This window comes from Rhinolophus ferrumequinum, chromosome 21 (genome assembly GCF_004115265.2).
Source record: "Rhinolophus ferrumequinum isolate MPI-CBG mRhiFer1 chromosome 21, mRhiFer1_v1.p, whole genome shotgun sequence".
NCBI lineage: Eukaryota > Metazoa > Chordata > Mammalia > Chiroptera > Rhinolophidae > Rhinolophus > Rhinolophus ferrumequinum.
In genome coordinates this window covers 54882358-54902009 of record NC_046304.1, presented here as the reverse complement: position 1 = coordinate 54902009, position 19652 = coordinate 54882358, and the positions used below count along the sequence as shown (strand labels likewise).

At 52.8% G+C, this 19652-nt stretch overlaps 1 protein-coding gene across 1 annotated transcript in view; it reads left to right on the top strand.

The window, feature by feature from the left end:
• CCDC57 (coiled-coil domain containing 57) overlaps positions 1 to 19652 on the top strand; it is an 87771-nt gene that overhangs the window by 27777 nt on the left and 40342 nt on the right. The window contains 4 exon segments of the mRNA XM_033090174.1: positions 424 to 567; positions 5994 to 6097; positions 8269 to 8469; positions 13156 to 13318. Coding sequence (XP_032946065.1) covers positions 424 to 567; positions 5994 to 6097; positions 8269 to 8469; positions 13156 to 13318 — 612 coding nt within the window.

Sequence of the window (19652 nt, the reverse complement as noted above, 5' to 3'; positions counted from 1 at the left end):
GTAAAGTGGAACAAAAAGTGAAGGATGAATACATACTTGACACCCTTAGAAACTAGAGTCAGCTTCAGACGGTGCTGGGCGAGTGGGCGCTCTCCTGGAGTGTCCTTGCCAGGCGGAGGTGGGCGCCCCGCCTGTGCAGAGCGGGATCTCTGTGTGGCCAGGGGTGGAGGCACACCCGGCCGCTGAGATGGCTCTGCGCTCAGGATACGGTGCTTGCGTCTGTACGGCCCGTGGGGTTGGGGGCGTGCTGCGGGTTTGCTGCCGATCGCTGAGCCCTCCATGGGGGGCGGATGGCACAGGGGTGCCCGGGGACCGTGTAGGGGTCAGCGACACGAGCAGGCAGAGCTCAGTTACACTAATGAGAGGGAATGCGTGTGCCCTTGTGTCGCCTGTGTTTATGGTCTTGGTGGGGTTTCTTGGCAGATTATGTTCCGGCCCTTGAAGCAGAAATACAAAACCTGAAGCATAAATTTAAAACCCTGGAAGAACAGCTGGAAGAGCCTTCGAGGGTGTCCTCGTCTAATGCTGACATTCAGCCCAGAGTCAGCACCTCAGCAGGAGCCACAGGTGCGAGTCCCTGTCCCGTTGTGGCACGCACTCTGTCAGTCTTTTTTCTAAACTGCAATGCAAATCCCCAGAAAGTCCGGTGTGGGGACCATGCCGACATCGGGCCCCGTCACCAGCACCCCGAGGCAGCTGGTGAGGGTGCTGACCCTCACCCTGCAGTTCAGTTTCCATTTTCACGGAACAGAATCCCATGCTGTAACTTCTGTGCTTTGCTTTTCCTACACGATGTTTGGTGACAACGCCCGGCCGCTCTCCATGTTCACACACCCTGTGGGGCAGCCAGGTCTTCGTCCCGCCACCATTTAGTGTCGTCGGTCCTTCTCATGGTAGCCGTTGTGCTGAGCCCGTAGGACATCTGGTTGTGGCTTAACTTCACGTCATCCTGTCAGTGAGTTGACCACCTTTTCCTGTGTCTTTGGGGTCTGAGTCTGCTCAGGCCGCCATAGCAAATGCCACAGGCTGGATCTTAAACAGCAGGCACTGACTCCTTTACTGGTGCCTTTTGGTCAACAGAAGGTGTTAATTTTAAGACAAATGTAGCGGTCAGCCTGTTCCTCTGTGCGTAGTCCAACATCACGGGTCCCTTCTCGTTTTCTCCTGTTCTATTTTCCTGACTTCCTTTTCCGACTCTGAGCAGCCGGGCTCCGCTCTCACAGTACTTACTTCCCTGGACGTCAGCAGCCTCCCACTGTGGTCGCCTCCCCTCCCCACATGGGCCGTCTCTGTGGGCACCTCCCTGGCCCTGTCCGTGCTCTGACCACCAAGCCAAGCTGCCCACCACACAGGCGCCCCCTCACCTGGCTAGGGTGCTGTCCCCAGGCGGATAGCCCACCCAGGGTCACCAACACAGTCCCGGCGCACCCTCACACCACCCACCTAGCGGCTCATAGGGTCACTTGTTCAGGAAGGAAAGGAAAGCAGCAGGACGCTGCCTGCGTCGGCTCGTCTCAGATAATGGAAGGTTTTTCTTTTCCAGGGCTGCTATCTTTTATTTCTTCTTCTTCTATTATTTCTCCTGCTGGAATCTCCAATATGATGTTAGTAATAGCTGACTTTCTTCCTGATCTTGGGAAAAACTTTCATCATTTCACTTTTAAGTTTAATGTTTGCTGACTTTTTTTTTTATTCCTATTGTAATACAAATCTGTATTTTTTGTCACGATTCTGTCAGTTTTTGCTCAATGTGTCTTGAGTCTTTGTTGTCAGATATATACGTCTAGAATTGTTAGGTTTCCTGGGTGAGTTGACCCTTAGGTCATCACGTAGTGTATCCTGGCAACTTTCTTTCTCCGAAGGGCACTCCATCTGATACCAGTTAGGTCGCTGAGCAAATGTTCTTTCTTTAGTGTGTGCGTGCTGTGTTTTCGTCATCCTACCTCCGTCATTTTACTTGAAGTGAATTTATTGAAGGCAGCATACAGCCAGGTCAGTTTTCTCCATCCATTTGGCTAATATTTTCTAATTGATACATGTATGTCCTTTACACTTGGGGCACTTATTGCCATTAGGATCAAGCCTGCCATTTAATGTTTGTCTTCAGTTCCTCAGCTTTCTCTTTTCTGCTACCTGTGGGTTACTTGAACATTGCTTAGTGTCCTGTTTTATCTACACTTTTTTAGTGTATTTCTTTGGGTAGCTATTCTAATGGTTGCTCCAGAGATTACAGTATACTTACGCGTCACAGTCAACTGTGGCAGCACTTTACCGTCTCAGGTGGAACACGGAAGCCTCACCACTGGTCAGGCCCCTCCGTCCCCTTTGTTGTCACAGAGGCCATCTCCCCATGCACCAAGAACCACATCACACAGGATTCTCATTTGCGCCTTTTAACTGTCAAACGTCATTTTAAAAACTCGAGAGGAGAGACGTCGCCCGCCGCAGGTGCCGGGATGTTCGCCTTTCCATGACTCGTCCGTATTCCTGGCGTCCTGTTCCGTTCCACTGTCAGTGCCCTTCTGCTTGAAGTACTTCCTTCGGCAGTTCTTTGACAGCAGGTGGACTTCAGTTTTCCTTTTTCTGCAATGTCTCTGTTTCCCCTTCATCCCTGAAGAACATATTCGTGAGGAGTTGACAGTTGTTTGCTTCTAGCACTAAATACATTGTGTCACTTCCTTCCAGTGAGAAGTCAGGTGAGCGTTTCTGAGGAGAACGCCGTCACCACTTGAATCAGTTCCCTGTAGGTCCCGCTTCCGCGAGTCCGTCGTTAGTCTCAGAAATTTGTGATGTGTCTGGGCATAAATTTATTTGGCTTCTCCTATTTGGCACTGAATCTGAAGGTTTATGTCTTTTGCCAAATTTGAGTTTTCAACCATTATTTTTTCAAGTATTTTTTCATACTCTTTTTTTCTTTCTGGGACTTTGTCCGATGACTTAAAAAAAGTAAAATCTGTTGTTATTCTCCCACAGGTCCCTGAGGGTCTGTTATTATTTTTCCATCTGTTTTCTCTATTGTTTAGATTGGATAATTTCTATTATCCATCTTCAAGTTCACCAATTCTTTCTTCTGTCATCTCCATTCTGATATTGAGCCCATCCAGTGAGGTTTTTATTTCAATTTCAGTTCTAAAATTTCCATTTGGTTTTTCTTTATATCTTTTACTCCTTTGCTGAGACTCATTTTTCCATTTATTTTAAGAGTGTATCAGATTGCTTGTTGGAGGTGCGTTGAAATCCATATCACATAGTTCCAACACCTGTGTCATCTTGTTGGTACCTTTTACCATTCAAGCTGAGATTTTCCTGGTTGTTAGTGTGATAGATAATGTTGGATTCTATTATTGGATGTTTTGAGTGTCGTGTTCTAAAGTCTGGTTCTTACTAAATCTCTTTTAGTCCTACCTGTACTTGGTGAGGCAGCCCACCTTTGCCCACGCTCTTGGTCTGGGCTCAAATGTGCACTTACTCTTCAGGGCCTTGGCGATGCCTGTCCTGTCGGCCTAGCGCCAGAGGCTGTGTGAGGCCTGGGTGGTATTGTGCCGCAGGGCCCAGCTCTCGAAGCTTGGGCTGTATGGACACTACTAGACTGCACACAGGCTCCTCAGGGACGCTGCACACGACTTAGAATCACTTTCTGTGCCCCCTCTTCCCCCCACCGCGCACACCTCCCTCCCCACATGCTCTCACTGGGAGGGCTGCTGCCGTTTAAAGAGTGCAGGGTGGGGTCCATGTCTCCCGGGTGCCCGTGTGCACAGGGAGCACGGGGTCAGGCTCTCTGCCCGTGGCCTCCCTTTGCCTGGGCTCCTCGTCCCAGTCTGAGCTCATGGGTGTTTTTGGGTTGTGGCTGCTCCAGCACCAAAGCTGGGAAATACAGGAAGAAAGAAAGGACCAGAAGCACCGCATCACACTAGAAAGCTGCAGAGCCGTGGGCCTGCTTCCCCTTGCCGTCCTGTGTGTATGCCCCGACGTCAGTCCCGTGACAGAGGGCATTGGTGTACATGCCCACCTCTTCCAGAGCACGAAGCTCACACTGGTTCCCAGTGTTAACCAACCTTGTGTTTCTGGAATAAACTCGACATGCTATATGTTCTCTCAGTAGCATCTTGTTGGGAATTATTCCACTTGTGCCAATGAGTAGGACTGGACTGTAACCTGCCTTCCTCGTGATGCTCATGTCAGTTACTCTGGCCTCATAAACGTTTTGAAAGATGTTCCCTGTTTCTGTTTTCTTTTTCTTTTTTCTTTTTTTTTTAGATTTTATTGGGGAAGGAGAACAGGACTTTATTGGGGAACAGTGTGTAGTTCCAGGCCTTTTTTCCAAGTCAAGTTGTCCTTTCAATCTTAGTTGTGGAGGGTGCCGTTCAGCTTCAAGTTGTTGTCCTTTCAGTCTTAGTTGTGGAGGGCGCAGCTCAGCTCCAGGTCCAGTTGCCGTTGCTAGTTGCTGGGGGCGCAGCCCACCATCCCTTGTGGGAGTCGGAACCGGCAACTTTGAGGTTGAGAGGACGCGCTCCAACCAACTGAGCCATCCGGGAGCTCAGCGGCAGCTCAGCTCAAGGTGCCGTGTTCAATCTTAGTTGAAGGGTGTGCAGCCCACCATCCTTTGTGGGATTTGAGGAGTTGAACCGTTAACCTTGTGGTTGAGAGCCCACTGGCCCATGTGGGAATCGAACCGGCAGCCTTCGGAGTTAGGAGCACAGAGCTCCAATCGCCTGAGCCACTGGGCCGGCCCCTTGGGTGTCATTTTTTTTTTTTGGGGGGGAAGGGGTACAGGACTTTATTGGGGAACAGTGTGTACTTCCAGGACTTTTTTCCAAGTCAAGTTGTTGTCCTTTCAATCTTAGTTGTGGAGGGTGCAGCTCAGCTCCAAGTCCAGTTGCCGTTGCTAGTTGCAGGGGGCACAGCCCACCATCCCTTGTGGGAGTCGAACCAGCAACCTTGTGGTTGAGAGGACGCGCTCCAACCAACAGAACCATCTGGGAGGTCAGCGGCAGCTCAGCTCAAGGTGCCGTGTTCAATCTTAGATGCAGGGGGCGGAGCCCACCATCCCTTGTGGGACTCAAGGAATCGAACCAGCAGCCTTCGGAGTCAGGAGCATGGAGCTCCAACCGCCTGAGCTACGGGGCCGGCCCAGGTGTCATTTTTTTATGTTATATTTTACTAGAGAATTCTCCATTTAATCTAAATTGTCAAAGTTTTGGTATAGAGCTGCTTACAGTCTCCTCCTATGAGTTTTAAAGCCTCTGGGATCTAAAGAGATGGCCTTTTCAGTCACCACCCTGTTTCTATTCCCATCTTTCTTGCCTGGTCTCACCAGGGTTTTATTATTTTAAAAACCTTTTCAAAGAACCAACTGTTGGTTTCGTTGATCCTTGGTTATACTTTTATTTTCTGTTTCCTCAGTATCTAACATTAGCTTTGTTCATTCCTTTCTTCTACTTTGCTGGTTCTTTTTCTCATATTTTGAAATGGATATTCAGCTCATGGATTTTTCAGCCTTCCTTCTTTTTTAAAATAAGCTTCTATGGCTGTAAATATTATTTTCTCTATTATTATTATTATTATTATTATTATTATTATTATTATTTTGGTTTGTTTTATGGCTGTAAATATTTCTGAGAGGACAGCTATGGATGCATTTCTTAAGTTCTGATAAGCACTGTTTTCATTATAATTCAGTTCAAAATAACTTCTAATGTCCGTTGTGATTTTTTCTTTGTGGGCTGTGTGACATTTCTCTTAATTCCCCAACGACTAGGAGACTGGTGCCGTTTGACCTCCACCAGACACCCGGTGGTAAGGTTGGACTTTTCCTGTAAAAATTCCTGCTTTCTTGGCAAAGGATTGTACTTCATGTTCAGCACATCTCAGTCTTCGTGGGGACCCAGTCCCATGCACTCACCTTCACATCGAGGGGGACCAGCACTGACAATGGCTGTTCTTCTGTCATGGCCTTAGGGGACCTGAGCCTGACAGAACCACTCTCTCTACAGGAGGAACTGTGCCCGCTGCTGGCGCGTCCGCAGGATTCGCGCTCCGGAGGCTGGGAGACAGAGCACAGCTCTTGAACTTCCTGGTAGCCCGGCTCAGGCAGAAGGTACGGCCACCCCCCAGACACTCAGGCCCTGCACGTGTCTGACTGGGCAGTGCTCCTGGAGTAGGCAGCATGCGGGCTCTGGAGCCAGCTGCTGGATGCCAGCCCTGTTGTGACCTCAGACATGTCGCTGGAACTCTCTGTACCTATTTCCCTCCAACGGATGGGTTATTGTGAGGAGTGGCTGGTTTGTCTTGTGTGCCTTCCCAGGAGGCACAGGAAGTGCCTGGGAGACAAGAAGATAGTCCGGCGACGGGTGGCACCGGCGGGCGAGTGAGGAGCCTGTTCTCTGCCGCCATGCTGCCTGCTGCCCTGCAGGACTCTTCAGTGGTGTCCCGTCTGGGTGTGAGGTTGGCAGGAGCATGCAGCAGCAGTGGCGACTCCTCTGAGCCCTGCTCTGCCAGGGCAGTCACAGTCACGGCGTCCTGTGCAGGCAGGACAGATGTGCACAGTCCCCCCGTTTCACCATACTGGGGTCACAGCTGTTCTTTATTGTTGCACATTTACAAAATCTCCTTTGTTATTGTGGCAAAACGTACATAGCAAAAGTTTACCATTTCCAAGTGTGCCTGCCCATTCAGTGACAGGAGGTACAGTCATGATATTATGTAACTGTCACTGCTGTCTATTCCCAGAAGTTTTTCATCGTCCAAGCAGAATCTGTCCCCGTGAAACACGGACATCCCCGCCCCCGGCCCTGGAGCCTCTGCTCCTCCTGTCTCTGAGCCTGGCTGCTCGGAGCCTCGTGCAGCTGGAGTCACGCAGGGTGACTTGTGAGTGGCCCGTCTCACTTTTCATAACACTTATCCATCGTAGCATAGCTCATCCTTTTAGTGACTGGGCAGGCCCAGTGAGCACCCCACACTTTGTCCCTTCACCTGACAAAGTGTCCACCTCCGGCTGCCCTGCACAAGGCTCTCTTAAGCCCGTTTTCAGTTCTTTGAGGTGTGTGTAAGGACAGGATTGCTGGGTCGTGAGGTCACTGTCTGAGTGATGTTTGAGGAGCCACCAAACTGTTTTCCACGGTGGCCGCACCATCTTACTTTTCCACCAGTGGTGCGTGAGGTTCTGATGTCCCCACGTCCTCACCGACACTTGTTATTTTTGTTTGTTTGTTTGTTTATTATGGCTGTCCTGGTGGGTGTGAAGTGTATCTCTGTGGTTTTGATTGACATTTTCCTGATGACAAATGACATTGACCTTCTCTTCATGGGCTTGTTGGCCCTGTGTATGTCTTCTTGGGAGAAATGTCTATTCAAGTCCTTTGCCTGTTTGTTTTCTGTTGTTGAATTGTAAGAGTTCTTTAATATTCTGGATACAAGTGCCTGATCAGATACACGATTTGCAAAAATTTTCTCCCATTCTGTGGCTTGTCTTTTCACTTCTTTGATAATGTCCTTTGAAGCAGAAATGGTTTTAATTTTGATGAAGTCCAGCATACCTGTTTTTTCTTATTGCTGTACATCTGGTGTCCTGCCATCCTGTTGCCTTTTGCACACCTGTTTCTCATGAGACAACATAAAGAGATTTTACATGTCTTTTTAAGTCGAGAAATACATAATTACACCGTTCTTTAGACTCTGCATCTTCTGTGAAACAGAACACCCCACTGGAAACACTATTCTGAGCTTTCCACCTGCTGCAGGGAGCAGGCGATGCTCCAGAAATCTGGTGCTTTGTCTTGACTGAAAATACATTTTTACTGTTGCGATGGACGTGAACGTTACCTCTCTCCTGTTTCTGTTAATAGGATCATAGATCTGTACACACATTGGGGGAGGGGTCTTCACATCTACGATGCTCCTGGACTGCTGTTTCCAGTCTCACCTCACTGCTGAAGTTCACGGGCTTGCACACACACTCACACACTACAATCAGGATAAACATTTAAATAAGAGCTTCTCATTTTCTCTTGGAAATCACCGATGCTTTGATTATCCTGGGGAAAATGTCCCCCTGGATGTTCTTTTCGTTTCTTTGTTAATTAACGGAGTCTGTTTCCAGATTATCCCTGTTAAGTGTGTATGTGATGAATTCAGACAATGCAGTATCCAATAGGAATCATTGCGGGGATCCCTGTGTTTGGTCGTCCGAGGATGAAACTACCCGCCTCTGCCCTCCTGCACACTGTCCCGGTGGTACCACTTCCTGACGATGTCCTCCATGGTCCCCAGGTGCTGCAGGAACCCCTGGACAAGGGCACTGTCAGGTGTGAGCTTGCCCATGAGGTGGACCAGGTGTGCCTAGAGGTGTTGGAGCTGCGGAAGCGGACGGCTGAGCTTGAGAAGCATCTCGGGACAGCCCCAGAGGCAGGCGGGGGGCCTCCCAGCCAGCAGCAGCCGCGAGCCCCAGACACCGTGGCCCTCGGGAGAGAGGTGGGTGGCCTGTGCTGGCCTCCGATCAGCTCTGGCCTCTGGCCATCTAGGGTCTCACTGCAGAAGGTGCCCTGTGGATGCTGCCTGATGGCTGGTCTGCAGAGCCCCCAGCCCCTGAGGGGGCTTGTCCTCTTCCTTGGTGGGCTCTGTTCTCGGTGGACATGCTGTTGAGGGGCAGTCCCAGCCTTGGTCCTCAGGGTCTTTCCGATCCTCCATCCAGAAGTCGTTGACAGGAAACCCACGCGTGAAGAGGGCTGTCCTGCCCTTTCAGCAAGAGTCCCTTCTCTGCGAAGCCTCGAAACCAGGTGCTAACTTGGGGCTGTTCCTTTGAGGGGAACCTGTTTTTCCATGAGCTTCTCGGTGTTTGCTCCCCCTGTGCCCATGACAGCAGGGCCACGTTGTGGGAGTCGTGGGGCTCTCTGTCCTGCTCAGGCCCTCGGCACCCGGTCCCGTCTAGCACGGGGGCTGGCTCGGAGCCATGGAGAGAGCTATGCGGCAGCATGTCGTCCCCCCACACCTGACAGCAGGCCCCCTTCCCGCTTCCCGCTCCCCGTGGGCTGTGATGGCAGTGTTTGAAGAGCAGACTTCCCTTACGGGGTCCTCTGACGTGGCTCCTAGACCACGTCAGGGGTCTGTGGTGCTCTGTGGTGACCTACTTGTTCACCAGCACAAGGAGTTAGGACAGTAACCTGATGCCTGGTGGGCACTAGGAGTTCTCTCGCAGGAATAGCCTAGAAGTCGGAGGCCACACGCCATCACGTACAGCCAGTTTTGAGTGGTACTTAGGGACCCAAGTGGCATGGGCCTCCAAGAGCCGCTGCCGGGCTGTGAAAGGGCTGGGGGAGGACATGTGGTTCGAGGTGCTCTCTGGCACCGGGAACACGAGGAGGGGCCAGATGTGCCTGGGGGGCGTGCGGGGCGGGTGTGGAAGGGGCAGGTGGCGTGGGGGGCTGACCTCGGCACTGCCCGGAAGAGGATGCCATCCCACAACCTTCCAACGCAAGTGTGCATCCTGGCGTGGGGGCTCTGTCCGCGGCCACCCCATGTCCACACCTTGTTGCAGGTGCTGCCCGGTGCTCGGTCCCAGTCGGGGGCTGGCAGTTCTCTTGTTAGCAGCCCTTCCACTGGTGACTCCCTGGGCCCACTTGCTCAGGGTGAAGGGAAGAAATCATGCAGATAAGCAGGATTTGAAATCAAGGTGCTTGACCCCCTGGCAGACAGGCTGGGAGCTGAAGCGGCTGGAGGCCCTTGCGGCCCTCCCCGGGCAGCTGGGGGACAAACTCCCTGGGCCTTAGTTCTGTACATTGGTCAGGGTGTCACGCTCCTTATGTGTGTAAGTGTCCTGTGACCTTGGGGAGGTCACTTCCTGGGTGAGAAATTTGAGGCCTAGGAAACCCAAGGGGCCAGTCCCTCTGCCCAGACCGGCCCACCCAGGCTTCCGCGCATAACTGCCCAGCTGTGTGTCTGCAGGCATGAGGCTCTCACAGTTGGGAGACAGCTACATGTGGGGAGAGGGGCTGGAGACTGGGGCGGAGTTGCCAGTGTAGAGTCGTGGGTTATTTTAGAGACAGAGAGAGAAGCGTGCATGTGTCCCAGCTCTTGGCTTCTGAACTTCCCACTGCTGAGGGGAACCAGGATAGGTTGCTGCTTCCAGCATGGAGACATGACACGAGGTCATAGGAACCTGCCTAAGGGCCCCCCCGAGGAATCCAGGCCAGTCAGCCCTGGAGTCAGGGTCACAGTCCACTGAAGAAATGGGGCTCAGGAGGCTGTATTGATGCAAATAGACTGAAGAAGAAAGATGTGGAGAGGGAAGCGCCCCCTTACAGCAGCCGTCAGCACATACCAGGGTGACACAGCTGGAAAACTGGTGCTGAAGGCTAAAATTAGGAGCAGGTCCTTATGCGGTATGTCCCACGAGTGACGTCTCAATTACAAGGGAAAACAGTAATTTTCCAGGGAGCAGCCTGCAGACACCGCTTAGCCGAGGGATCAGCTCCCGTCGCCGACACTGGGACTGACAGACGTTGCGGGCCTCTGGACCGGCCACACTGGGGACATGGCCTTACTCCCGACTGTAACCACGAGGAGACCTCAGACCCCAAACCGAGGGACACACTGACGTCATCGGGCCCAGGGTGCCAGTTAGGGGGCGGAGGGGACGCTGGACCCAGGACCCTGGACAGCGGAAAACAAGCTCTAAAGGGTGTTGTGCACAATTGGTGGATGGTGCTCTGGGTCATCGTGTCGGATCCACGTTAAATTTCCAGGGTTGATGACTGGTAATTAAGACAATGTCCCTGTTTTTAGGAAGTACAGACTGAAGTATTTGGGCATAAAGGGGCAGTGTCTTCAACTTACTGTCCAGCGGCTCAGGGGCAGGTAGTCATGGGCTGGTGGCCACCACGTGCACCTCGCCAGGGTGTGTGGAGCCCGCGGTGCCTGCCTGCAGCTTCTCTGTAAGGTTGAAACTCCACCAAGTGGAAGCCAGCGCCGTCCGTCTCCAGCCAAGAAGGAGTCCTCGGTACAGTGGGAACCCCCCCGGCTAGGTGCCCACGGGTTCACATTTGCACATTTCCCTTGTCTGTAGTGCCCCAGCCGGAGAGAACTGAGGGCCACCCCTCCTCCTACCACTCCACCCAGTCCTGAAAACCAGAACCGGGCTGGGCTGCCTCAGGAGCACACGGCCAGGGCGCGCTGGGTCCACTGGGGGGCAGTGTTTGCTCTCGGTCCTCCTGTGGGCTCCACGGGGAAGCTCGGGACTGCTGGGGAACCATGGGGTAGCCTGACAGAGCGCCGTCTGTGCCCGCGTTTGGGGCTCGCTCTGGTCCTGGCCTCAGCCTCCAGGACTTCTCTGTGGAGCCCATCAATTGCTACCCTTGGGAACAGGGTGGTCATTGAGACACCTCTCCCTCTATTGCTCCAGTCGGCACCTGGACCAGTGGGGGTGGACAGCTGCACCGGGTGGGACCAAGAGGGCTGGAAGCACGTAGCCATTCAGTGGTCTCAGCTGGGCCTCAGGTTCTCGTGAGTGTCGCTCCTTTGTTGTGGGGGCAGTTAGCAAAGTAAAACCACCTGAGCCCACGTCGTGAGGTCCCTGGCTGCAGCCCCCCACCCACCGTGTGCAGCCACTGTGACGAGAACATGGCCCATTCAAGATCACAGGCCTGGGGCAGCGTCACCTGCGCTCGTGCTGGGCCATCTTTGGTGACGGAGCTCTGCTTTTGAAGAGTGAGTTTTATCTGAAATCTCTTAAGCGTTCTGAGGTTTGTAAATTGCTTTCAGGATTGTTCTTTCCTCACGTAAGAGAACACGAGCGAGTGTACAGTGTGTTCCTGCAGAGGAACAGGCTGGTCAAGCCCCCATCCCGGTCATCTGCTGCCCTGGGACACGCCTGGAAGGCTGTGACACTTTCATGGTGGCATGGCTCAGCCCGTTGAGGGCGTATGGGGCCCCTGAGCATGAGCCCAGCTCCAGCCCCCATTCCTCCAGGCCTGTCCTAGCCCCTCCACAGGCCCGGGGGCCCCACTCGTGTCCTGCGTCCCTGAGAGACGAGCAGGTGGAAGCCCACTCACTGGGAAGACGGGTCGCTGGCTGGGTGCAGGGGGCTGCAGGGCTGCAGAAGCAAGTGACTCTCTTACGTGGTCCCACCTCCACAGCCCCCTTCATGCCACAGTAGCCTGTGTGGGCAGTCAGTGTGCCTCAGGCCGCGGGAGAGCACGGCGCGTGCCAGCCTGGAGAGGCACATCGGGAAGGCGCAGGGACAGGGAGTGCGGGCTGCCCAGCACTCGGGGCCAGTTTCTTGTGCCAGCGCCAGGTCAGGGCACACTGGCTTTTCACAGGGTCAGGAGTGTCATGCCTAAGTAGGCCACCAGCTCCCTCAGGGCCTTGGACACCACTGGCCCCTTGTGGGTCCCTGACTGAAGAGACAGCCCCCCATTCTTCTTTTCCTTTCTGTTATTCTCCACGCCCCACCTCCAAACACGCCTCCAAGTGTGATGGCACGTCGGCGTAGGAGCCATGTGGTGGGCACAGGCCAGGACGTCCAGGACAGCGTTGGGGTCGGGACTGGGGTACGGGGTGCTCAGAACTCGAGTGCTGGCCCAGAAGCCCCAGGTGCTGCTGCCTCCCCCCTTGGCCTCTGCTTTTACTCTGCACTGTTGTCAGGATGGTGGGGAACAGGGGCCGGTCTGCAGGTGGCTGAGAAAGAGTCCACACAGATGGCAGGTGGAGAAAGTGCCCAGACAGGGCCGGGAGGATAGGGACAGACACCGAGGAGTGGGCTGCAGGGAGTAGGGGAGGGGCCCCAGCTGCTGAGTGCGGGGCGGGAAGGAAGGCAGGGAGGGAGGCTGCCCACCAGGCCTCTCCCGCCCCTTTCATGCCAGGGGCTCCAGCCTCACGGGTCCTGGGGGCACTGCCAGTTGGCTCTTGTCCTCACTAGAAAGACACAAAGGCACCCTGGGGGGTGAGGAGAAGGACCCGGATGTGACTGGGAGATTCAGGGGCCTCATTCAGCCACTTGTCAAAGGCATTGGGTGCATGGCCATTGTCCATCTCTGCTAATGCCTGCAGACAGGGGTCCTTTTGGAATGGCATCTGTCACCCAGGGATGCCAGTTTTGAGATGAGCATTGTACCCCCACTGCCAGATAGACGGGCTCATCTCATCGGCGGGTTTGGTTCACAGGGCCCGGCAGACGTAGGACCGGCGGGCACCGAGGGCCTGGCGGTGCAGCGACTCCAGAGGAAACTGAAGGAGGCAGCCCGCAAAATCCTGCACCTGCGCCTGGAGAAGGAGCAGCTGGTGGAGTTGGGGAACCGGCTCCGCGCCGAGCTAGGCCAGCCTGTAGGTGAGCCAGCAAGGGTACCGGCCAGGGACGCCATGCCCTGGGGAATGGAGGGAACCGCTGCCAAGGTGCAGGGTGAGGAAGGCGGGAGAGAGAACACAGGCGCCCTGTGGAGGGAAGCAGGGTCAGGAGTCAGCGTGGTGCGGCCTAGTCTGGGGCGGGAGTTCGTGAACCTGCTGGCTGGCAGCACTGGTGAGAAAACCCGCAGGTGAGGACGTGGCCGGCGGCCCATGTGCGCCATGAGCAGCAAAGGCTGCCGTGCTCCCAGGCTGGCTGTGGCTGCCCGCATCTCCACTGCGACCTCGGCTGGGGCTGCCGGCCGCAGATGCCCAGGCTGCCTGCCTCAGAGGAGCTGGTTCCGAGGAAGGCGGCGACACTCCAAAACAGATGCGCACACTTTTCCTTTTGTGGCCATTGCTGAAGCAGCAGTGGCCAAAAGGCTGTTCTGTGTCTCTGTGGCTCCTGACCGGAGCCGACACCGTAAAAATCATTTCAGTGTACCTCCCCACACCCTCAGGAAGGCTGTGTGTCCTCTGCCAAAGAGCTGACACAGAAGCACTGTGTTCGGTTGGGCGTCCGAGTGGGTGACGGGGTCCGGGTGGCAGAGAGTAGCACATGCACCGTTTCTGCCCTTTCTCGGTAACAAGGAAGCCAAAAGTAGGTGAACCTGTGGTCAGCAGGTAATGGTTTGTTACTTTACTGTACTTGGAAGTGATCCAGCCGTTTAGTGAGTTCCCTTCATTTCCTTTAACTTAGTGAGGTTGTATGTTACCAAAGAGACTTAGGGAACTATTTAAGTAGACACTGGAAACAATAACTGCAAAAAAGCTCACCAACACTCATCTTATTTGCATATATTTAATTCATTTGTTTTTCATAATCATACTTAGATACTCATGAAAACTTTGAGACATTAGACAAAGTCAGCTGTCACCCAAGCTACTCTTCTGGATGACAGGTTTTGTAACAGTGGTAATGTGAACTTACTTGATTAATAACTGAGGTAGAATAAAAGTTGTATGTCTGCGTGATAGATGATTCTGATAACTCTGAAAACATGCCTATTTTAGTTAAACCAACAAACTTAAACTTTTATTTACCAAAGATTATTTTATATCTTGCTAACTTAAAAAAAACATTTGGGTTAATTTCTGTATTTGTTGAGAATTTTTATAAAAGTGCTTGTTTAAACCAATTAAATAGAGCTCTTTTACAAATTACTGTTAGCAGTGCCATCGGGGGTAGAAAGATGTCACACGTCTACCACATATGTACACAGGCTCACACACAGGTGCAAACAGCTCTCGTTTTTAAAATTAGTCAGTAGGTGGGTAATAGCAGCACAAAATTCACTAGGTTATAAGAGAACAGTTGGATCCAATTTTTGGTGGTAGTTGGAATAAGTTAAGTTCGCCTGCCCAGAAGGCCAAAGCTCTTTTTACCAATATTTGTGGATAAGATTTTTAAGATTTCTCATTTCCCAATTTCCAAATATTTCCTTCTCTGCCACCCCTTTTTTCCCTTTACTGAGAAATGTATCAGGCAGGACTTTGAATCGCTTCCAGAGTTGCAAGTCTGGTTTTGCAAAGATTTGCAAGACAAAGACAGATGTTCTCAGTCCCCACAGAGCTGGATTATAGCTGGAGCATCAAGGCTGACCCACCCACGCCACTCCACTCCACTGCTGTGTGTCAGGGAGGTTTCCCACCCAGAGGGAGTCGGGAGTTCTGTCCTGACACACAGCGTGCTCATATGATGGCCTCTGATGGCTCCTTTCTGAGCTGACTGGAGGAGGGTGTTCTGGGGGCCGTTCGGCCATCTGATAACCACAGGACAGTCATGGCGGGAGGGACAGACAAACAGCCCCTAGGAGCGGGGTTGGGAATGGCCATTAATCTTTCCAGTTGCTCTGGAAGTTTGGTGGGATCTTCTGAAGTGGAGTGTAGCGAAGGGCTTTGTAATTTACAAGAGTTGTTCCCTCCCAGGGGTCAGGAGTTCTTCGTGGTGAGGGGTCCAGGATACCCTGCAGAGGACAGCAGGTGCCCAGGGCTGTGGCTGCCCGGCCTGGGAAGTAGGAGTCATTGGAGGGACAGCAAAGCGACCCTTAGTGCCGTCTCGGGGGCTGCTGCTAAATTTATTTCCTGGCCTTCATAATTTTTCCAAACAGGTAAATAAGTGGACTTGTTTGGGGCCCTTTAATATTGGGGGGACCATTGGGGGTCCCTTTGGCCCGCCCAACTTTAGGTAGTGCTGTAGTCCACACTTTGTTCTAGTACATTAATGACTATTTCTTAATAACTATTTTAAACTTTTCACCTTGTTTGGACGAGTCCTGTGACTCTCCCTTCAGCATCTTCCCATCTTCATGTTGATTAACTGCCATTTTTCTGGTTGTGTTTAGTTCAAGGGCAAAGGCCTAGGAGAAATTCCTACCAGGCTCTGAACATCAGCTCTGGACGTTCACTCAGACCAGTGGCCTCCCATCTTACTTTATTTTATTTTTTAAAATAGCAGTAAACATGGGCTGGCCCGGTGGCTCAGGCAGTTGGAGCCCGGTGCTCCTAACGCCAAGGTTGCCGGTTCGATTCCCACATGGGCCAGTGGGCTGCGCCCTCTACAGCTAAGATTGTAAACAACGGCTCTCCCGGGAGCTGAGCTGCAGTGAGCTGCCATGGGCTACACTGTGCTGCCAGGAGCGGCTGGTGGCCAGCGTGAGTGGCCGGCAGCCAGTGTAAGTGGCCCTGTGCTGCTGTGTGGTGCCGTGAGTGGCCGACCGACGACCAGCAACCAACTGCTTCAGCCGGGGGGAGCACAAGGCTCCTAATACCAGCCTGGGCCTGGGAGCTGTGTCCTACACAACTAGACTGAGAAACAACGGCTTGAACCAGAGTGGGGGGAGAGGTGGAAGAAGGGCGGGGAGGAAATAAATAACAGTAGATACATTGAAATCCATTAATCTCAGGAGGTTGTGCACAGGCAGAAACTTTTGAGGATCCTCCCTGGGTTTCAGCAGTTCTCCAGTGACAGCCCTTAGCTGGGCGTTTGCCCCAAATAAATAACAGTAGATACATTGAAATCCATTAATCTCAGGAGGTTGTGCACAGGCAGAAACTTTTGAGGACCCTCCCTGGGTTTCAGCAGTTCTCCAGTGACAGCCCTTAGCTGGGCGTTGGACCCGACCGAGGAGGTGTGTGGCCTCAGGGGGCCTGGTGGGCCGTCTCCCCAGAGGAAGGGCCGCTCAGCTGAGAGGAGGAGCAGTCTTCTGCATTAGGTGCTGTGACGGCTCTACTTTTCTGCTGGCCTTGGACCCCAAGTCTTGGGTGAGGCTGTTCTGGTGTCCCGCCGCCTACTGAGGGCCCTTGACGCCCATGGAAACAGGTCTCCTCTTCCTCCAGCTGTTTGGCCTGGAAGCCCTAGCTTTTCAGGGCACTTTTTAAATAGATTGCGTCGTTCCTCACAGTGGCCGTTGTAGGTCTAGGTTGTGAGTGGGCAGCTGTTTGGTGGGACCCCCGCTACCAACAGAGTTTAACTCACATTTCCTGTCCAGCCATATCCGCAACTGGGGTGCAAAACCCACAGTTTTGTCCGGCTGTGTTTTGGGGGCCCCAACTAGACGGTTACCAAGCTACCAAGCCACGTTTGCACACCAGACTCAGTTTTTTAGGATGGGAGCTCTCTAAAATTTTTTTGCCATTTGGAAGTTTTTCCAATTTAAAGGATCCATCATCTCGCCATTGACGAGTAGATCATCTCAATCGTGAGTCAAACCAATAAGCCTTTGATGGCTTCACCATGGACACAAATGTATCCCCAAAGAAGGTACAAAACAAGGCAGCCCTCACAAGATCCTGAATGTTCGCGCCCCAGAGACAGCACAGACCTTCTTCGTCACACAGGCGGTCAGGATGGTGGGGTGCCTACGGTGTCTCTCGTCTCCCTCAAACTGTGAGCTGTTTCAGCCACAAACCCGCTCATTTGTGGCCCTGGGCCGGCATGACTGCCCTGGAATCTCTCCAGCACTAATGGGTGATGAAGGTTGAGACGACAAAAGCCCCTCAGGGCAGGGACCCCACGGACACACTCCCTGGGGAGCTGGCAGGGCAGGACAGACAGAGTGCTGCTCTTGACTCCATGTTGGGAACCCCCGTCTACCCGAATGGCCACCAGATGCACACCTGTAAGTGGACCTTCTGGATGGTGGAGGCCAGAGAGGATATTCTCACTGGTCACCAAGCTGAGCTCTCAGGACACAGAACGAAACAAACGGCGCAATAAGCAGAGACAAGCAGTGACCATCTCTGGGAAAAGACCTGCAAACCCAGAGTATCCTTCGCCAAGCTGACCAGTGTCGCTAGCCCAAGAAACTTTCACAAACACTTCCTGCTAACCAAAACTTAGAGAAAAAGACAAAGAGTCTCAGCACTTTTGACTCACCGGACCCTGAAGACAGAGGTCTGGGAGGCTGACAGGGCACGGATTCCTGCTCTGTGCCACCTGTTGTCACCGGCCCAGGATCTCGGCCCTGCCAGTGTCCTGCAGATGCATCAGCTATAGGGATGGAAAGTTCTAGATGGTTTAAGGATTCAATTGACACAAGAAAAATTAATGGGAGGGAAAAAACAATTTAATTTGTACCCACAGAGGTATCACAGAAGCAGAACCTAAAGAAGTGACCAAAGCAGGCAACTTTTATACTTTGTAGATAAAGAAACCATATATTTGTGAGGGATTGACAAGACAAAGAAATGTAGGCTTGGGTGCTTAATTAGCGAGGAATGCACACAGCCCTGGGCCCAGTCCCCTGTCTGTCATGCGAGGATTTTGATTTCCTGCTCTCAGGGAGAAAGAAGTGGTCAGAGGATCCTTTGTGCACCAGCTGTTTCTTAAGTAACTTGAGTTCAAAATGTGCAAAGTGGCATTGCGGACAAAAAGGGGGTCCTAGGGAAAGGAGCCTCGCCCGCGATCTGACCACAGACTCCTCCCTGGGCGGGCAGGTGGGGGAGTCCCACTCCAGGCTGTAAGTTCTTCAGCAAAATGCTCGGCCAGCAGTCCTTACCATTGTCTGTGCATCTAGGTTACAGGCCTTTGAAAGAAGCCATAACCACCCTCCAGCGAGCAAGAGTCTGCCCTGTCATCTGATCCCCGTCTGCTTTCTGCTACCCTCAGTCGTCTTCCTTCCTTCCCCCTTAATCTCCAATGAGTAAGAAACTGCCAAGCTGTCTCTGCAGAACCTTTGAAATCCTGCTTCCCAGCCACTGGCATCACTTTGGGCATAAATACACTCACGAAACTTCTCTGCAGGTTTGGACGTTTCTTACATCAGCGGCATATTTTGGGGTGGCCTGCCCTGAGCCCCGTATCACAGTCATCCACCCGGCCTCCCCATCCAATAGAGGAGCCTCTCCCCACTGGGTGCCAGGTGCTTCCTACCCCTGCAGCTCCTGCACGCCAGGCCCCCAGTCCGGCTCAACTCGCAGCCCCTCTCACCAGGCCTGCTCCCTGGCTGCTGAGCAGTCATGGGAAGACCATTCCCTGCTGACTAAGTTCACAGCCTTCTCTGAGGGTTAGTGAGCCCTCAGCCATAGAGCTTTCTGTACTTGGTGCCTTTGTCAATGGGGGACTTTGAACTCTTTTCATTTTCTTCTCTGGTGATTTGTCTGGGTGGGTTTCCTGCCTCTTCCTGGATCAGTTTGGTCCTTTACCTTTTGCTAGAAAGCTCTGCGTCGTCTCTCGCATGGAGTCCACGTTGGAGCCTGTGAGCTCACTCTCTGGTCGCCGGGGGGCCTCCCTTCATTTTCTCAGACTTCGGGGTGTGGGGGGATGTGGGGATGTGTGGTCGTCTGGACTTGCCCTCCCCCATTGGTGAGAAAGTCCTGCCTAAATAAGGTTAGAGATTTGAAAGCCACCTGGACATGGGAAAGTGAAAGGTCTACAGATTTGATGTCCTTACATTTTAAAACATCTCCAAGGGAGAGGTACGTAAACAAAGACAGTTATAGCGTGGGGATGTTCGCCAAACGTTTGACACACACTCGTAAAAGGACCGGTGCCTGAAATGGGTGTCCGTAGACCTGTGGGGATGGCAGGTCCCAGGAGGAGTCCACTCAGCTGATGAGGGTGCGGTGACACCAGCCTGACCCGGAGCCTGATCAGGGCAGGTTCAGCCAGCATCAAGTTCAAATCTCGGACGAAAGACTCCGGGCCTGGTGTTGAGCACACAGACACCCAGGAACCTTCACTGGTGAAGTCTTTTTTTGGACGGCTATTGGGTTGCGTTTGTCCGACCTGTAACTGTTCACACCGTTCGAATCAGCAATCCTCCCAGAAATCTATGATC